The following is a 21,524-nucleotide window of genomic DNA, read 5'->3' on the forward strand; positions in this document are numbered from 1 at the left end:
CACAAACAACTGCCATTCAGATGAGCTGTCTCTTATACACATCTAGATGTGTATAAGAGACAGATTTAATGTATTGCACAAATCATCTATGTTCAAATTTTTAAAATTGTAAAATATTCTATCATTAAAATTATTAAAATTGTTATTACACTGCACTTCAATACGATAATCAATTTTTATTGACAAGTGATCAGACTCAAATATATCGTCTCCAACATTAACATTAGTAGTTAAATCTCTACTGCTAATAACCAAATCTAAAATTTTATCTAAACGTGTTGGAAATTTGTTACACTGAAAAAGTCCACAACTGTCCAGAAGAACGTCAATTAAGTGTTCACCCATTGAATTTGAAGGCGCAGAAGGATGATTTCCCCATTGGATTTCTGGTAGGTTGAAATCACCTAAAATAAGAATTTCACTGTTTTTATAGAGCATCATCGCAGATTCTGTTGAGGCGGTGAAACGACGAAGAACTTCAATGGACACATTTGGCAGACGGTAGAACAAACCAATTAGTAGGCTTCTTCGACGCGTTGATATTAGACATGACGAATGAAATTGCATCTCTAAGAGACATGGTAAACCAGCAGAAGGATCTGATTACAGACATGAAATTAACAATGCGGGGTATACTAGCTCAACCATCGTGTAAATGTACATCTAGATGTAACATACAAACACCAGAAACCAAAAGTGAGTCAGCAATGCCACAGAACCTGCCACCAAAAACAGCAAGGAACAAGCAACACAATAGGCCTACTAGCAACCGAGGCAATGAATCAACTCAAACACAAAGAAATCAAAATCGAGTGGACAAGAACACTTTGATCATCGGAGACTTGATTATTAGAGATATAAAGGACAGAGGTTTGAAAAATACTGAGGTCAAGTGTATTAGAGGACGTATTAATCATATTAAAGATAGCATAGTAGCTGAGGTCAGTTGTTCATCTTTTGAAACTGTAGTTTTGCATGTAGGCACAAACAACTGCCATTCAGATGAGAGCTTCTCAAATAGCATACATCAATATGAAGATCTAGTCAGTCATATTAAAACAGAGTCGCCGACAACAGATATCATTATCTCCACTGTGTGCCCACGAGTTGATGACCAACGAAGTCAAAACCGAGTGAATGCCCTTAACAATGGACTAAAACAAATCGCTAAAACGCACCAATGTAAAGTCATTGACAATGACGAAACATTTCTTCTGAGAAATGGTTCAGTCGTACAATCCAACTTGAACAGAGGAGGGCTACATCTATCATGGACAGGGACACGACTGCTCTTAAGAAATATCGAATCCGTACATCAGGTCCTGAAAAACCCACTAAGAAACGGAACGACTACCGGCTACAAAACAAGATCTGACGGAAGAAAGACAGTACAATGCAATGAAAGACAAACATAGGATCCGGCACACAGCAGCACAGATCAATCCTACCTCACGTATAATAGATATTATTTATTAAGAGATGAATTAGAGCGCAATAATAATGATAATAATAATGGACACAAAACTAATATGCCAGCACATTCTAACCACAAACAAGGTACAGGTAAACGACGACACAGAAGAGGTGGAAAAGGTAAAAGAATTTCAAACAACAACTCTGTAAATATAAATATTGCTTTTAATAATGTTAATTGGCTTCGGCCAAAATTGTTTGAAGTATCCCAATTTTTGTGTAACAATAAAATCGATATATTTGGGGTAGCTGAGACATGTCTTAATAATGATTTAGGTATTTTAATAAAAGGATATAGATGGATTGGTAAAAATAAAAAATTTAAAGGAGGGGGTGGTATTGGTTTTTTTTGTATCAAACAGTATTGTTATTACGGAGGAAAACTTATTTAACTCAAGTTTAGATGATTTTGAACGTATATGGATCAAGGTTGAAATTAACAAAAAAACTCCTTTTTTCATAGCAGTTGCCTATTTCCCTGTTGAAGGTAGTAATGTTGAAAAAACAGAAGAGTTGTACAATCAATTAATTTCTGAGATCATTAATATTGAAAATATGTTCGATGGTAAAGATGAACCTAATATAGTAATTTTAGGAGATTTTAATGCAAGAATTGGGAATAACATAATTAATGGAGATCCTGTTCTCAATACGAATGGTGAAAGATTGTTAGAATTTAAGAATGACGCTAATCTTTCAATTTTAAATAGCACTATTTTTTGTAAGGGTAAAATGAGATGGGATGAGGTAAACAGCTTAGCACAATTGATTATATTTTGTCATCTAAAAGCATGTTTAATTATATTTTAGAAATGATTGTAGATGAATTAGGAAAATACGGCTTGGGCAGCGATCATAATATGTTGTTGCTTACACTAAATATAAAAGATTCTCGATATAAAACTAAACGAAAATGTAAAAAATCAATCTGGAATATTAGACATGGGGAAGATTTTACTGTGTATAGAGCTTATTTAGAGAACAATTTTAAAGATTGGGATGTAAGTGTTTTTAACAATGTCGATGATTTGTGGAAATCATGGAAAAGTAGAGTTATCAAATCTGCTGAAGAAAGCATCTGTTAAAAAACAATTACAGGAAAAAATAGACCGTGGTTTGACAAAGAAGCAGCTATAGCAATTGAAAATAAGAAAAAAGCAGCACAGATACATAGAAAATATTAAAAGAAACGATAGAAACGAGGCCACCAGTGAATTTCTTTGGCAGAATTACCAATGTCAGAAAAGATTAATTGCCAAAAACTTAATTAAAAAAAAGATCTTGGAGATGAGGGTAATTAAATCAATTGTTATTGCAAACAAAGGAGGTCCAGGTTGTAAAGAATTTTGGCAGTCACTTAGAGGGTCAAAGTTCAATCAATCTAACACAAATTGCTTTAAGATTCCGGGGTCAGAAAATATAGTAACAGGGGTTGAAGAAAAGAATGACACATTAAAAAATTATTGGGAATCATTAAGTAAATCTAAACCTAACTCTTCTAACAGTAACATGCAAAAAACTACACAATTTATTAATAATATTAGAAACATTGATCGGGATGATGGCGACCCAAATTGTATATACGATATAGAGATTTACATTGACATTGTTAAATATGCACTAAGGCTTGCAAAGAACGGTAAATCACCAGGTGAAGATAGTATTACCAATGAACTGTTAAAAAATGGTGGTTTTATTATGGAATGCTCTTTGAAATTTATTTTAAAAAATCATATCTTTCGAAAAACAACCAACTGATTGGAAATTAAGTATTATCATTCCTATATTTAAGCAAGGTGATAAGAAAGTTTTAAATAATTATCGTGGTATTTCCCTTACATCTTGTGTATCTAAAATATACAACAGAATTATAGCAATGAATGTGTCAAGTTATCTTGAAAACAATAATGCTCTTTCGGAGGTTCAGGGAGGCTTCAGAAAAAACAGACAATGTGAAGATCATGTATTTGTTGTAAAAAGCATAGCTGCTTGGAGACGCAAAGAAGGGAAAAATACATATCTGGCCTTCCTGGACTTCCGGAAGGCATTTGACACTGTATGGAGAGACGGTCTGCTGAAGGCCGTCTGGAATGTAGGAATTAGAGGACGCTTATGGAAAATAATAGATAATATGTATGCTAACATAAAAGGCATGGTTAAATTTGGAGATTGTATAACAGACGAATATCCCATTGAACAGGGCGTTAGACAAGGTTGCGTTTTATCTCCAATTTTATTTTGTATATTCATTAACAAATTCACAAAAATTCTAAGAACAAATGATATTGGTGTTCATATCAATGACACATGGCTCGGGGCCTTATTCTGGGCCGATGATGTAATTTTAATTGCCGAAAATGAGCGACAGTTGACAGATGTTAGATTTAGCAGCCAAATTTGCCAAAGATTGGAACTTAAATTTTAATCATACCAAGTCTAACATACTTGTCGTGGGAAAGAGGATAGAGAGAAACAAGTTGTGGAAATTAGGAAACCAATCAATAACTGAATGTGAAACTTACAAGTATCTTGGGGTCACGATATCAAGACTCATGAACGACCATAAACATATTGAACATGTAGTACAGAAATGTAACTGCCTTATTGAATATATAAAATCAATCATCGGTAATTTAAATAGCTTCAATAGAGTATACTACGGAGATATTCTATGGCGAACGATTGCTCTTCCATCGATAAATTATGGTAGCTCTGTATGAGTTGGAAATAAAAGTGACACCGATAGAATTGAAAAGTTACAACTACAAATGGCTCAATTCATTTTAAAGGGCCCCCGTAATACACCTTGCGCTACACTGTACGGTAATCTTGGGTGGTCCAAAATTTCTCTAATTCAAAATATCTATAGAATTAATTTCACCGATAGAATTTTAAAAATGGAAGACAATCGTTGGACTAAATTATTATACAAAACTATTGTAAATACATCATCAGATAATCTTAATGATATTGCCTTTAAAATACCTACCTGTATAAAAAACATTCTCAACGACTGTAATATAGATAATATTTTCTTAGAATTACAAGATGAAGATAATAATGTGAGCACAGATTGGGCTTTTAAAGCAAAAAGTATCATGAGAGATTTGTCACTCTCCCATTGGCTTGATGATGGAAATAGTAAGTCATCAATACAAGACTATATGGCTATTAAGAACGTACCCAACTTAGAAGGCTACCTTCTCGACAAATGTGACTTTGAGGGTGCATCATTAAAATTTAAATTGCGTTCGAACACTCTTCCTCTGAATTACAAACTTGCAAAACTCTCAAATATGCCCTGTAAAAATTGCAATTGCAAACTATGTAATACAGGTGAGGTGGAAGATTTAATTCACTTTCTTTTAATTTGTCCTATTCTTAATAATATCAGAGAAATCGAAATTGCCAGATTTAAACAACAACTTTATAGTAACAATCTTCTACTTGTTTTCCAAGAATTCGAACAGTCTAATAATAGAAATAAATTACATTTTATCCTCGGAAATGAAAATAACCACTTTTATGATAAGAATATCAATTTCTTAATTGACAAATTTTGCAAATCTTTAGCCAAAAGTCTGTGGATAAGGAGATGTGACTTATTTAAATTTTGTAGCTTAAGTTTTATTTGTGCTGTTGTGTAATTACAGTATTATATTTGATTTTTTAAGCATTAAGCTTGTGTAATAATTCCTGTGCGTGCATACTCATACTGTATGTAAGCATAAACGCTTTCTTTTAATTCTAATTTAATTTAATTTAAATTTTGTTTTTATATTCTTAAATGTTCAAATTATTTCATTTGGTTTCTATTTATGTACTGTATACTGACTGAAAATTCGTTCAAAGTGTAACCAGGCCGTTGGCTTGCTCTGCTGCATTCTCTCGGACCGATGACGTCGGACCTTCGTCGGGTGGTGGGGCTGTTTGGGTGCTGGTGGTCTTCCCTCAAACAACATCCAACAACTGGGAGGACGGCTAGCATTCGGCTGGCTGCGTTACCTGGCGGGGGCCCGGTGGCGTCGGCTCGGGGCGTTGCGGGGTGGGTTAGCATCATGGTTTGCTTTGCACGACTTTTCAAACCAGTCATTCTTGTTTTGTTTGTAGTTTATTTTAAGTGTTTAATTTGATTGGTGGGTGGGCAATAATGTTATTTGAGTTATCTGTAAATCTCTCATAATTAAGAATTTATTTTTTTATTTCTGTTGCTTTGTTCTTTTCTGGATGCACCGTTAGAATTTGTCTAACGTGTGCCACTGTTATAAAAGTGTTATCCAATAAATATTGTATTGTATATTGTATATATATATATATATATATTTTTACCGGTAGAGTTATAAATTTGAAATAAAATTTTATGTCAATGTATGTAATTGTTCATTTTCGGACATACTGTATATAATATCTAATAAATACATACACACATAATACACACATACTATTGTCATGGAGGAATGCTTATATTATAATTATATCTTAATATAATAATTGGTTTCTTTTTATTCTTATATTTCATTTGTGTTCCACATGTGTTCTGACAGAATAGAGAAAAAAATGAAACAGCTTCAATAGTAGACTTTAAGAACACATATATATATATATATATATTCTTCTGGATAAATCATTTGGCTTATTTATTGAGGCTTGCCTCTAAAGTTTATTTTTGGCCTTCCTGTTTACTTGTTTAGGCTGTTTATTCTAATCTCACCCAGCCTATTGTTTCCAATCATGCTTGCATGAAATTCTCACTTTATCCCCTGTCTCTTATACACATCTAGATGTGTATAAGAGACAGCACTAACCACTGAAAAAGGACTAGTGTTTGAGCAAACAGCCTGGCTTCACTTTTGTTGATAGCTGAAAAAGTGTTTTGGTCTTAAAAACTCATCACAAAGCAATCTTCTGGCTGTTACTGTTGTATGTTGAACATAGGGATCATCTAAGAAGTTTGGTTTTATTTTAAAGAAAGTGTATCTCCAGTAGGCCTATTGTTTGTTCATGTTATTAAATTCAATCATGTATTAAATATTACGATGTATAACACTAATGATGATGGTGTCGATGGCGATGATGACAAGGATGATGATAATGTTTACTTAGAAGGTGGCATGGTTTGAGTTGTAAAGTGAAGTGAGTCAAAGCTGGAATTAAGGGAAAAAGGGCACCAGTCCGAGTCAGGGACATAGCCCCTGTCTCTTATACACATCTAATGTACTTTAACACTATTAAAAATATAACAACTAGTATATATCTGTGTACATACCGTAGCTTAGCCTTTCCTTATTGTTATTCCTCTATGTTCACTACCCGCCAAGGCTCTTCAACTAAACCCAAATACCGTACATGCCGATCTTAAACTGTTATATAGGGTGTTGTATGCAAATTCAGGCGTCAGCTATGGACATCATTTTGATTGGCTAGATAAGCATATGGACGTCTGCAAAAGCTTAGGAATCGTTCTTTCCGCAAAAATCTATTGCGGACGTAAGATGCCCAAGTGTGCTGAGCACAGCAAAAGTAAATTTCAGCAGATGGATTTTGGCTTATGTGGACTACATTTGGCTAGTAATTATGAGGCCAAAATCAGTCAGCCGGACCGATTTTTGCCCCGGACCAAATTTTTCCTGACAGGCCTATTGTTTGTTCATGTTATTAAATTCGACAGTAACACGTAAACACCTGTTTCTTCCAAATAGACATCGACTTCATTGAATTACTAACTTTTAAAACTTTTATGAAAGCATGGATTACGGGACAGCCAAATGTGGCGTACGGGACATCTCTGAATACAGCTTATATGTACGTATACACAATAATCCATTTTACTATATAGGATTTCTTTATTTGTTAAAAAAAAAAACTGCTCTGATCCTAAATTATGTACAGGTAATGTATCTTTGGATATGGTAAGGTTTTTTGTTTAAACATTCCCCCCAACCCACCCATAGTAAACATAATTTTGAGTAAGTGAAATATGGGTATTTCCTTGTCAGTAATATTAATTTACAAAACTTTTATTTAACATTTACTAAGACACTACCAATCAGGGTAGTACATAGTATTAATTCCAACATAAATCAATTATTTTATAGCAGATAATAGTGTTTAAAAGAGAAAATATCATAGTGTGGTGTACGGACATGTCCTGTACGCAACGGCAAGTGGCATACACAGGACATAATTAATAGATTAATTACTTGGAAATTAATTTATTTTTAAAAAATCCATAAATTTGTTATAGCATTATTAATAGACTAAAAACAGAGGATCTGAAGGCTTTAGGGCTAACTTTTAGACTTATACAGTAATTTAGTAGCAAGTTACTCCACAATAAATAAAATCACATGATCAGGACTGAAGGTGACTTATATACTATCCCATCATGTCGACTGATAACATTAACAACTGTGTATAATCAATCTATTGGTAAATAAATAGGAAAATTAATAGTTTTGTCAATAGTAAAAACCAACAAAAAAAATCATCATTTCTGTATTTAAAATGGTTAAAAATTATAACATTTCCAATAACTTTTATAAAAAACTTTATTGTTTTGAATACTAGTGTTATATTTGGTTATGCAATTCACCCACAAGCAGGTGTTTTTGATGATTATTTGATTTGGCCACTTTATGCCTTTCTAATATTGAATTGCCCTGATATGGTTAGCACTGTTCTTCGCAAAGACTCTGTGGTCAGACTATATAAATTACACTGAGGCTGATTACAACCTGTTTCATTATTTTGTATATATACTGATATCAATCACAAGTTTAAACATATTTTAATTGTTATCATTAGCACTACATTTTCACAAATACACAGAAATTTGGGGACAAGTCAACTTGGGGCTGAGTGAATTTGGGCCGAGCTTACAAAACTTGGGCCGACTTGACTTGAGCAAACAGCCTGGCTTCACTTTTGTTGATAGCTGAAAAAGTGTTTTGGTCTTAAAAACTCATCACAAAGCAATCTTCTGGCTGTTACTGTTGTATGTTGAACATAGGGATCATCTAAGAAGTTTGGTTTTATTTTAAAGAAAGTGTATCTCCAGTAGGCCTATTGTTTGTTCATGTTATTAAATTCAATCATGTATTAAATATTACGATGTATAACACTAATGATGATGGTGTCGATGGCGATGATGACAAGGATGATGATAATGTTTACTTAGAAGGTGGCATGGTTTGAGTTGTAAAGTGAAGTGAGTCAAAGCTGGAATTAAGGGAAAAAGGGCACCAGTCCGAGTCAGGGACATAGCCCAGGGGAAACCATTAACATTTATATTTAACTAATTGGGCTGTTTAATTAGGCTCATATGCCTAATTATTGTTGTTGCATACATAAATATATCGAACAACTACAGCCAATTCCAAGTCATTTAAAAGTTACAGTCACTTGAAATTTCAGGGTCATTAGATCTTGATATAGGATAAAGATTATTAACTGAAAATTGATATCTAGACTCACTTTTGGCTGTAGAACAGGAATGACTGACTTTTGGCATAATGACCCTGTTACAGCAATATTAATTCATAAAGACCTTTACTTATTTGCGCAATTCCTCAGTAACTTACATTACATTTTTACCTACTTTCATCCACTCTACTTATGATTACACAAATATAAAATCATTTCATCAGTATAACTAAATATTATTTAAAACAGTATGTCTATCATTTTGCTTTTAAAACTTCCAACTGCTTTTCAATATTTTTTTAAACCTTGGTAACTTACATGACACAAAAAAGACATGTACTTTTTTTTTTGAAGACAGTTTTCAAAAGTTTCAATGCATATCACATAATTGTTGGTCATTGAACTATTAACAGGTAAACTAAAAATTCAAACGGATTACGATTAATAGGTCAAATGTCAAAAAGTTACAGTAACTAAAGTTACGGTATCTTACGTTACCATGTCTCTATAAAAAAAATTGACTATATGGACTTTAGTGTCGCTTTAATTAAATTTTTTTAAATTTTAATTGCCATTTAACGTGTATAGTGTTATGTGTATATACCCAAGAAATTGGATCTATTCAACAATTTACTTCAAATCAGGTAGGATTTTCATTACATTTAATTAGTGATATATGTCCATACCAGCATCCTATTATTCACATTTATCTGCAAACTTGACCCGTATACGTTTGTGTGATAATGATAGTTTGGCCGAACCCCCAAAATTTGATAACAGAAATTTGTTATTTTATATTTTATACATCTAAATATTTTCAAAATCAACTTACCTTGATGTATAACCATTTTTTCAAGCTTCCTCTTAGCTGCAGCTCTCTCAACAATCTTCTGATCTATGGTATTAGCAGTCACTAGTCTGTAAATGACCACTGGTTTGTCTTGACCAATCCTATGACACCGATCCTGAGCCTGCAGATCTGACTGTGGGTTCTAAGGTATAACATAAATAGACTGTAGTTAGGAATTCCTATACAGGTTCTTATAAAAGAAACTTTTGACACTAATGCACTTTGTCAGGGTTAGGGTGGAGTGCTAAAGTGCATTAGTGCTAAAACTTTCACTTACACAGAGAGCCAAGGACAGTCAACAATATTACCTACCATTTAGAATTCTGTAGAACTTGAAAATACTGCTGACTACAGGGATTCTTAATACAATCAAATGCAAACTAATTGACAATTAAGGTACAGCAATTTAGGCATGTAAAAACACTTAATAAAAACATACTGATTTATGGCTTCAGAATCAACTTTATTGTCTCAAAAAATACCCCCCAGAAATATGCATGTTGGCTGCCAGCAACTAGTTTACTTGCCCCACAGGGTGTTGCTGAGGGCGCTAGGGGAAACTATACTTGTCAAAATCGGGGTAACATTGCATTTATTACTTCTTTGTTATACATTGTAGAACCACAGACTTAACGGCTGGTAGTTCGGGGAAGATAATTTTAGACGAAAAATGTATGTATACTTGTTGTGTTATGTTGCCGGCAGTACACTTGAGCAGCACAGGTGGAGTTGCCCTCTATCAATTTATGCTATAAATAATTAAATATCTATTAAAAAAAAATAAACAAATTATAGTAATTAAAATATGGAATTCACTTCTTTTTCAGTTTAAAGCATACCTTCAATTAAATTATTTAAAAGGAAATGTAAAGAATATTATAATGAAATTTTAAAATTAAGGTGTTTAATTATTTTACTCTTTGAATTCATTGTATTGCATAAATGTTTGATTGATTATTATTCTTATTCTGTATCTTATTTTTTGGACCACAGTGGGAATAAGTCTGCCTTTTTGGTAATTTATTGTGTTTTTATCCATGAATATTATTTTATGTATTCAAAATAAGATTTAAAAAAAAAAAAAAAAAAAAATTAAAATATAGCTGCATTATTGTTGTATTATTGTTAACATTATCATTATCTTTCCAACAACAACAGCTATAATAACAATCGTATAAACATTAATAATAACAAACTAGAGGGCACTTGGAGAGTGCATACCTTCGCTCACATCATAATTCTCCTCAGTATAAATTTCCCCTGCATATTGTCGCCATAAAAAAAATAATGAAAAAAAAGAAACAAGTAGATTCCTTGGGATTTGAACCCGGTAGTGTGGAAAACACTCCTTGGGATTTCAACCCAGTAGTGTGGAAAACACTCTTCTAACCACTACACCAAACTGTTTTCACATATATCACTTTGAAATTAATGGTCATATGTTTGTTTACACTTTAACCTTCAAAATTTAGTTTGACAAATTTCTGATAAAAATTGTTTAAAAAGAAAATTGTTTTATTTTTTTATTGTGACCTTGACCTTTAAGACTTACCCTTCCGCATTCACATACTTTGAGATATTTGGTCATGGAACATTGTGACCAAGTTTGACAAGTTTGTGATTAAAACTATGGGCTGTGGACAAATAAATTTTTAAAATAGTTTTGGTTGATTGTGATCTTGACCTTTGACCCTGACCCTTCAAAATTTAATCAACTCTAGATCTTATGTAAAGGAACATTGTGGCCAAGTTTGACAAATTTCTGATACAAACTATGGGCTGTAGGCTGTTCACAACAAATATGCCGACAAACAAATAAATAACTAAATAAAAAACCAGGCAAAAACATAACATCCTGCCAACTTCGTTGGCGGAGGTAATAATGATCATCAGGGCTTTGTTCTCATACAGTGGTGCCGCGCGTCTATACGAGAAAATCCCGATTCGAATACCAAGAGTATGATGATTGAATCACTGGGAAAATAGGAAACTGGAAATTGTAAATGCGTACATGACGAGACGAGTAGGGGGATACCCCGGTGTACTGGAACAGACAGCCCCTGTGGTGGACGACGAGAGTTGCTGGTACCGGGTTACCGGGTAGCACAGACACGAAGGGACCCTTAGGGGCGAAGAAAGTTATTGATCGAGTCACTAGTCCACATTTCAAGTGCCCTGAGCATCTTACATTAGATGGATTTGTGCGCTATATAAAACTACACTATTATTATTATTATTATCATTACATGTGATTGGTTGATGATAGAAACAGCTCAACTTGCTAATCGATAGCGCTTGCTAACTGTTAGCGGTATCCAGATAACTCTAATGATTAGTGCTAACCGATCAGGCATTCCCACACAGGTGCTAACGGTTAGCTCCCGATCCGGATACTAGGGCTCTCGTAAGAACCTGACCTAAATCTACAAAAAGCAAGCAGGGTCGATTTGTGATCACTGGTATTGAGTGAACTCCTCTCCTGCCTCTCAACTTACCCAGTCACTGTCATAGATGATAACTGTGTCAGCTGATGTAAGATTGATTCCTAATCCACCAGCTCTTGTTGAAAGCAGAAAGATAAAGAATTCAGGATCATTGCTAAAATCTTTAATCTGAGGAAGAAACCATAAAAAATGATTAACAAATTGAGTGGCTGTCCCAAGACAAAAAATGTTGCTAACATTTTTGTAAATTTTGAGATAAAATCATTTGGGAGTATATTAAACACTTCAGAATTACCAGTGAAAATCTCAGTTCTCAACAATAATAAGTCATTTTGGAGATAGTACCACCTCTCTTCTCTTTAGGCACAAAACCTAAAATCTAGTGATTTTCCATAGTAAAACAACTTAACTGCAAGATTACGCATACCTGCCAACATTTGAATATCAAAAATAGGGACGCTATTCATTGGTGCCACGCCCCCACCCCAAACAATTTGTAAGATGGTAATTATATATCCTAATTCCTGTACAGTTCCTTTGTACAAGAGTTAATTTCAAATGTACTGTCTATTTACCTCAAAACCAACACAAATATTTAATTTACATTTTAATTAGTAGGCCTACAAATACAATAAAGGGCACGGTATGTTGCTTGTTTCGCTGATCTCATAATGTCATTATTTAGCCTAACCAAATGACACTTAATATCTCTGTTCAACATTGCCAGCTTCTCTGTCATTAAATTTTTTGTGCAAGGTAAGACCAAGATATGGCATGACTAGCTAGGCGCAATGTAGATAAAGTGCCTTGCTCAAAGGAACAAGCGAAATGCACAGTGAAGGATTGAAACCACGACCTTAAGGACCAAAATGATTCAAACTGCGCCAAACCGATTTACAAAAGAAAAATAATTGAAGGAAATCAAGGAGATCAAAGAGACTGATCAAGTTAATATATTGTTCCTGGATGCCACTTACCTGCTGCTGTCTATCCGCGAATGCCATGCTGCCATCCAGACGACAGAAGTTGTATTTCCGCAAGTAGCAGTAGTCCTGCAGTATATCCAGCATCGACGTCATCTGGGAGAAGATAAGTACCTACACACATACGGAAATACAGGCACTAATTAAAGTAGAACAGAAGTCCTCCCTTGCAACCCCACCACCTATTCCAAATTACTGGATCTGCCATCGTTTATACTGTGCCTAGATACTTCATTAGGGTATCTAAACCACCTCAGCTCCAACATGGTTGGGGCTAAGGCACAACATTTTATGGCTATGGCATCTCTCGGTGGCTGGAAATGACACTCTCAGAATTAAATTTTCTCTAATATTTACAAAATTTATGGGGAAAGTGCTGGCTGGGCCACCCCTTGAATCCACCTATAAACTATTTTTGCTTAACTCAGCCCTCTCACCAGGATATTTTTTTAAGAGTGGTGGAATTTCCAAAAATTTAAAGGGTGGTGTGCATAATTCTAAATCATTGCCATCTTTGGTACAACACGTAAATTAATAAACATTGTTTTATACAATATAATTTATACGATTTTAGCCCAGGAAGGAGATCACGCTTCTTAAAACTGATGATGGATTTAGACTACATCGGAAATACCTACAAAATCAGATTTTTAAATGTTATATTTGTTCATCAAATCGTAAAATTACTAAATATTACAATAGTCTACCTATGCACAGTACTGAACGACGTCACAGTACCCAGCCGACTATTTTGTAGGACCTACCAGGGCCGTCCCTCCCTGAGTTTACCTAGTTTTGTCAGTTCCTACATGCACAGGTGGTTGGGTTGTGTGCCTTACACTGCAGTATGCACTGACAATAGAAACAGTGTGGAACTGCCTGCAGTGCTACACTTCAGTAGTGATCTTGGTAATGTTTTATATAAACTTTACTGTACTGTGTGGTGCTGATATTTTAAGCGTGATGCAGTTTTACATAAGCATGGTGGTCATTTTGTTTTTTCCCAAGCGTGGCAGTCCCACCACACTTAAGTATAGCTGGCGAGACCACTGTTACCAATTAAAAAAAATATTTCTAGATTAATAAAATTATAATAGCAGGCGCTGTTACCTTGTAAGATAGTATAATACATACTCCACGTATCGAAATACACACCATCGTGTTGGGATTCAATATTTCAAATTAACTATGTCATCATCAGGATGATTCCTAATGACATAATTAATGTAAAGATATTGAATCTCGAAATTTCAATACTTAATCAGTGGACCTTTCTGTTACCTTGTGTCCTCGCTTTTTTAGTTCTGGTAACAGCCTCTCCAGTACTAGAAGCTTACCGCAGCTTTGCACAAGTTCTTCGTCTACCTTGAATTGCTGTGTGACGGGGTCAAGTGGATATTCTAGCAGGTACGGATGGTTGCAGCACTTTCTGAGTTGCATCACAATATTTTGCAGCTTAATGTTCACAACAGAGTCAGTAATGGTTGCAGTTTCATTGGTTGCTAAATTAGATTCTCTGGATAAATATAATTGAGGGAAATAAATCATAAGAGATTAGCAATTGGAATGATTATATTTTGATATATTTCTAGATTTCAGATTATGGTCAGAATACTCTATTTACTGAGACTTGCTACTGCCACTTCCATTCAAATTAAATCGCAAATTTAGAGAACACAAATAAAAAGATAAAACCATATTTTTAAAAATTCATATATTTTACCACAGCTCCACTATGTGTGAGCATTTCAGTCAGTTGTATGAGAGAACATGCCCAGGGGTTAGATCTGTGCCTAAATTCTATAGGTCTCTCTCGTCTAATGGGTACGATACTCGCCTTGATAGCGAGAGGTTGCAGGTTCAAATCCTGCCAGAGACACTTTATTTATACAACAGAAATAAAGGAACTTTTCGTTTAATCAGCTATGCTTGGTACGATACAATGCTACACAGGAACTTGATTAAAATATTATTTACTTTGAGTTGAAAACAAATATAAATAAGGTATCTATTTACTATACTTCTCAACGATGTGAAAAAAGAAAACAGGGGTGACTTAAGAATGATGATGATGATGATGATTTATATGTAGTGAGTCGAGTGCTCTAGCAGTATTATGTAGAAGTGCTGCTACAAACAGCCTTAAAATCAAGTCCCTCCTCGCCCAGGGTTCAGTTGTTAAAACCAAGTTTTCTTGGATAAGAACTTAAAATTGGATGTCCAGTGAACATCCAATTTTAGTGAACAATAAATAGGCCTACTTAACTGCCTCTTTCAGAAATTGTGTGAACATGAATCTAATAAATGCATCTCCATGGTAGTACAATGACGATTTGAGATATTTGTTATTCTGTTATCAAACCGAAATGTCAACAATGCTTCAGCTACTTCTCTTACAATTTACTACTCACTTTGCAAAAGTATCACGGATCTTACTGTACCAATCTTCCACATCATCAGTCTCATTCTCATTGAAAATGAGAGAGTAGTCAACTTTCTTGGAACAGCTACGTTTGGGTCTTCCATTTGGTGTAAGTGCTACTGTGTCTTCCTTTTCCTGAAAATGGTTAACAAATCAATACTCAGTTGTAGAAAAATTAAGAGTGAAGGATATTCAAAGTATGAAGCCCTGTCAGACTGTAAAATTTCATTTGAAAAAAAAACAAAAAGAAAAACATGTGAAGTGCCTAAATTTGGTCATGATGACATCGCACCATGACCCTATATAGACTCATCATGACTATATATGGGCATACAGTACAACAGTTTTTCAGACAAAGCTTATGAGAAGAGATAAATAGGGTTCATAGGTTAAATTTAATCATTCACTGCTTGTTATAACCATGGAGGTATTATTCAGATCACTCGGCAACAGATCCCTTTGACGCGAAAAAAAACCAATGTTTTTCCCGCCTTTGAATCTTGTGTGGGCGTCTATCTTATTATAACAACATGGCAACAACAGGTTTTTATACACTTAAACACAGCAGTTGAGCGATAAACTGTTTGATATTAACTTATAAAATATCTTTAAATTTAACAATGCATGATTTTACAAAACCGAAAATTTGGTTTGTAAAATCAAGAGTTCGTAAATGGGAGGTTGGTAATTGAGAGATATTACTGTATAATTATAAATGATGAGAGCAGACAATTCAATTAGATAATTAATAATATATTACAAAAATTAGGTGTTTAATTTTAATTGATCTTACTTTTGGTCTGACTTTTTCAATGATTGATTTGTCAAGAGTTGCTTTGTAGAATTCTTGCTGTTTACTTGTCATTGGCGCATTCACAATGATCTCTTTCTTTGGTGGTATTGTCAGATCAACATCTGATTTCAGACGTCTCAATAAAAATGGGGTCAGGATCTAAGGTTGATGAAAAAAGGTTATCCATTGCATAATAAATCTTTTAAATAGTAATAAACAATGGTGTAACTAGGTTCGAGAGGTCCTGGTATGAGAGTACAGTCAGGGCCCATGACACTAATAAATTGGCCGACCGATCTAAGCTTTATACAATTAACAAAAATAATTTTTTTAACTGAAATAATCCCTATTGAACACCATCCCTGTATTTCTGAGTCTATGTTTCTGGGCTGGAAAAATGAAAGTGAATTATTATTTACAATGTAAATTTAAAATTTACTATAACCTGCTGGATACAATCCTACAGTATACAAATCTACGTTTCAGGGCTGGAATTTTGATTGCTAATGTATCATTATACAGATACAAAATAAGGCTACTTCATTGTCATAAAATCATGTACAATATACATCATACTTACTAATGGTAAAACTATTTGCTCCAACCAGACACTTCAGTATTTCTGAGTCTAACCCCAGTATTCTTAAAACGAACTTTAGTCGTAGTTTGAGGTAAAACTTCAAAATTACGTCATTTTGTATATTTGAAACGAAACTTTGACTAGCACTACGACTAAATCACACGAACCTCAATTAAAATGATACCTCCAGGCCGATTTTTTAGTCAACCTAGGGTCGGACTAAATCGACAACTTGAAATATTTACCCCACTAAAATGTATTTTTTGTAACTCATGATAGACTGAAAGAATAAAAACGATTGTATAAATAGGTCTGATGTATCTTCGGTGTATTCAAGAAAAAAGACATTAAGTTTAGCTTTCAAAACATGAAATTAATCTGTTTTGCTAGGCGCATGTGATAGTTCCTGAACATTAGAATGAAATTCCCTTGCGTTGCGGTCACTTAACATCACTGTAACAGCAACAAAGATGGCACTCTTTCGGGCTGAACTATAATATTTCTCTAAAAAAAGCGAATTTTCAGTGACTGTTCAATTTCTCTATCGTTATATGTTAACAATTGATATAGAAAATTAATTAAGCAAATGATGGTCTATTATGAAATATGTATTTGTACGACAGACAGCAGCTCAATATTCATCCACGTTTCCGGATCTCTAAAATTTTGTCTGCTGATAAAATAAGCTCTTTTCATTAGTTAGTTTGATAGTAGTTGCTTGCCAGCCGTCTTCAGCTGAACTACAACTAAGAATTGATTTAGGCCTAGTTAGAACTTCGACTATGTTGCTTATGAATACAAATATAAGTTTAAGTTGCAACTAGACTAAATGAAGTTCTAGTTCGAGGTTCGACTAATGTTTGTTTTAAGAATACGAGCATAAGTTTCTGAATACAATTACTTTTGGAATTAAAAAATGCTTCAGAAGAGAATCTTACTTGATGCATCATTGAGATTACATGCTGCTCTCGCTCTTTGGCAACAATGGCTTCCTCATCTTCATGACTTGAGAATGAATTAAAATCAAACCATGACTCAAACCTGAAGAAGCAACATATTTTGCATTTTAATCAGTTAAACATCGTGGATATAAACTTACAGCCACAAAATCACTAACAGGAAACTGGTATTCAAAAATAATTGACATTTGTATAGCAAGAATAAACGATAAATCAGACTGTTCTAAATTTTGTTAAAACTCAGTACTAGTATTTAAAATAAATTGTTTTACAATGATAAAAGCAAAAAACAGTTGCTTCACATACAACACCCTCTGCCAGGCAGATTTGAAAATATCAATTCTTACGTGTTTAGATCATCAAAGACCTCTGGAAGAAGAAAGTTCAGCATAGACCAAAGTTCAGAGAGGTTATTTTGCAGTGGGGTACCAGTGAGTAGAAGCCGGTTAGCAGAACGGTATGTCTTCAGCTCTCTGTAATCAAAAGGCGATGTTGAAGTAACAAAATATATTTGTTTTGCTGATGCAATTGATGTGAACATTCATAAAAGTATTACATGATTTTTTTGTACTCTTGATACTTTTTTTTGACTTGTAATTGTAGCGCAAACGTGTGAATAACACCAAGGATAACCAACTAAACCCAGACTTGTTTCCAGTGGGTTCCTCCTTGTGGTGAATTGGGCAGTACACCGGGAGACAATCCCTTACTCTTTTCCGAAGAGTGTACTGCGTTCTTTAACTAACGGCTTCATCGTCTTATCATGGTGTGCTATCCTAGCTTGTATTTCAGCCCTTTAGCTAAACACAAGGACAGCAGCATTGGGAATTGTACCGGTGACCTAGAAATCTCTATGATTCAGCGCACACACAGTGGCTACCACCAGTTTAGCCGATTGAGCTAAGCTACTAACATAATACTCTCTACAATCGGTAATTTGTTTTTTTGACTCTAAGTGCACTGTTAATAGTATTTATCTTTGAAATTATGGTACTTGTATGCAGCAAATGAGCTAATTTTAATTATTGATAAATAGTTAAGAAAATAAAAAAATATTAATCTATTTATTATTAATACAATACATATATTGAAATAATAATGTACACACAATCTATGAATAAAAAAAAAAGCAGTAATTGTAGTACTACATGAAATATATGGCAAAATTAAAACATAATCAATAACTTGAAATAATTATATTATAAACTAACCCTACCTGATCAGACGGCAATTCATGTTCTTAATACGATGTCCTTCGTCAACAATTATATATTTCCAGAGATAGTGGTTCAGGTGTTTACAATCTCTCATTGCAATTTCAAATGATGTGATCACAACCGGCTGAGTTCCAAACTCATTCTTATGCTTACGAATCTGGTGTCGTTTCAGCTCACGTTCAGGTATTGTTCCATGATATAAAATAACAGGAACCTGAAGACAAAACCAAATATGTAAATAAAATAAAACAATGGTAGCACTTTATTGACTAACTATAGTGTTTAATTTATTCATACACGCTTTCACCAGCACAGCCGTAGAAGCGGTTGGCACATCGGTAGTGGCTTGCACTCCCAACCTCGAGATCTGGGGTTCGAAAGTCTCACTGTGCAAGTCGCTTGTGTCCTTGGTTTGTCTCTCTCTATACCCAGTAGTACAAATGGGTATGTGGTGGGATGTGGTGGCATTGAATGTACTAGTTTCGTGCACTAAGCAAGTAGCGCATGACAAGGTATACTTCCCAGGGAGCAAAGAATGTTGCACTTTGTGCTGGTTTGCCATTGTATGTTATCCAGTGACCAGGGGTAATAACACTCAGTGCTTTTGATCATATAATTTGAAACTGGCGCTATATAAATAATCAGGCATTATTATTATTATTATTATGGCAAAACAAAGTAACTGCTGTTACATTTTTGTGCAGTAACGTTGCTTTGCCTTGAAACGGCCCAGCAGTCTATGCTGGCATCATCACTGGTGCAGTCAGATTGCGCCTGATGAAGCCAGCATAGAGTGGTGGTGAAAGCTTGTGTGATTAAATACTATAGTTAAAGTGTTACAGTGTTTCATAACTTATACCTGACTAATATGGCTCCACCTACTTTCAAAACTAAAGAGGATCTTTTATTAGAATCTAGATAGTTTCTAACTGAAAACTTTACATTAGAAGTGTCATAATACCAATAGGGAGCTTTGGTTGCACGACAACAATAGGACGTAGAATGCAATGACGTTACTAAAAGTCATCTGCGCATGCGAGAACGTTAAGGTCACTTCGTCGAGCAGATTCTGGAACGCAATGTGGCCAAATCTATGTATGCAGAGAACGTAGGACGCCAGGTAGGACGGTCACGCATGAGTGACTCCGTTCTAGCGTCGCATTGTTGCACAAATCAAAAGCTCCCTATTTGCTTCTAAGTCACAGAAGCTAAAGAGAAGAGATGTGAAACTAAATATTTAAAAATTGAAATGTATTTTGGTCATTTTTTGGTAAAATATACATTTTTTGTAAACAAAAAAAGCCCACCCTAGATCACCCAAGACTATCTGTTTGGTTGTGTTTAAACAATATGAAAGTTTAATGTTTTTGTTTTGGTCCATGAATTCCTTACCTTTGGAGCAAATCTTGTAAACTCTGAAAACCAATTAGGCAGAGTAGAGAGAGGGGCACAGACCATATATGGCCCTGGAACACCCATCTCTAGCATGTGGCTGAATAGGGCAATGCACTGGATGGTTTTCCCCAGGCCCATCTCATCACCAAGTATACCATTTACTCCATTCTCATATAATACCTAGAACCAGAACCAAACAATTTTAAGATTAAAATAAAAGTTTGTAGTGATTGTCTTATTTGGATTAAAGCTGGAACTTGGGTAGTGTCATTATTTTAGCTTTCAAGTTTTTGTGTGAATCTTAGAAAATCCAAGGATTCAAAGACCTAAGTTTTTATGAGACTAGAGGCAGGCACATACTACATTATACGACAGTCGATCTGATTTCTGTGCCTGCTTGATGACACCGCTCTATCTGCTACTTGTTAGTGGCCGACTGAGTGGATAACCATCAAAAACAAATTTGTGCGCGTTGTCTTTTCAATGGAATCACGTCAGTCGTATATACATACAGTATATCTTTAATACCATCCAGGCAATTGACGATGATGTCATACACTGTCTGACTTGACATAAAATAACCAAAAAAATTTTTAAAAAATTGTTTAATAATAATATAATATAATATAATAATAGCAATAATTCTGTTTTTTATAGTGCATAAATATGGAAAATCTCTTAATACACTTTAGAGCTGACTTGCATTAAAAATAAAACTTTACTGTCTTCATAGGGCAATATTGTAATATTATAACTTCTTACCTTTAGCCATTCTAGACCCTCCAGTTGGTATTGTCTCATCACACCACCTGTGAAAAGCTTTGGCTGACGGTCGGACACCTTCTGGCCTTTGATCCTTCTTCGAAATGTGTCCTTGTATTTTTCATCAGCCTAAAAGATTAATTATTTATCGTAACTATTACAAAGTTTCTTCAACTTCGTATACATCTTTATCATGTTGTAGCAGTAGTATTCAATCAATAAAA

At 34.3% G+C, this 21,524-nt stretch overlaps 2 protein-coding genes across 2 annotated transcripts in view; one reads left to right on the plus strand and one right to left on the minus strand.

Moving 5' to 3' along the window:
- LOC117099995 overlaps nucleotides 1-5,741 on the plus strand; it is an 8,472-nt gene extending 2,731 nt beyond the window's left edge. The window contains exon 2 of the mRNA XM_033239521.1: nucleotides 434-5,741. Within this exon, the coding sequence (XP_033095412.1) occupies nucleotides 549-1,415 (867 nt within the window). The 5' untranslated portion in view covers nucleotides 434-548 and the 3' untranslated portion in view covers nucleotides 1,416-5,741. The remainder of the gene's footprint in view (nucleotides 1-433) is intronic.
- Nucleotides 1-21,524, minus strand: part of LOC117099994 (lymphoid-specific helicase-like) — a 46,834-nt gene that overhangs the window by 17,571 nt on the left and 7,739 nt on the right. The window contains exons 8-18 of the mRNA XM_033239520.1: nucleotides 21,301-21,429; nucleotides 20,536-20,718; nucleotides 19,143-19,357; nucleotides 18,274-18,399; nucleotides 17,906-18,008; nucleotides 16,388-16,546; nucleotides 15,584-15,729; nucleotides 14,454-14,688; nucleotides 13,167-13,286; nucleotides 12,241-12,357; nucleotides 9,728-9,887 (exon numbers count right to left, since the gene is read on the minus strand). Coding sequence (XP_033095411.1) covers nucleotides 9,728-9,887; nucleotides 12,241-12,357; nucleotides 13,167-13,286; nucleotides 14,454-14,688; nucleotides 15,584-15,729; nucleotides 16,388-16,546; nucleotides 17,906-18,008; nucleotides 18,274-18,399; nucleotides 19,143-19,357; nucleotides 20,536-20,718; nucleotides 21,301-21,429 — 1,693 coding nt within the window. The remainder of the gene's footprint in view (nucleotides 1-9,727; nucleotides 9,888-12,240; nucleotides 12,358-13,166; nucleotides 13,287-14,453; nucleotides 14,689-15,583; nucleotides 15,730-16,387; nucleotides 16,547-17,905; nucleotides 18,009-18,273; nucleotides 18,400-19,142; nucleotides 19,358-20,535; nucleotides 20,719-21,300; nucleotides 21,430-21,524) is intronic.

This window comes from Anneissia japonica, unplaced genomic scaffold (genome assembly GCF_011630105.1).
Source record: "Anneissia japonica isolate Jap-2015-1 unplaced genomic scaffold, ASM1163010v1 scaffold256_len832006_cov191, whole genome shotgun sequence".
NCBI classification, from domain to species: domain Eukaryota; kingdom Metazoa; phylum Echinodermata; class Crinoidea; order Comatulida; family Comatulidae; genus Anneissia; species Anneissia japonica.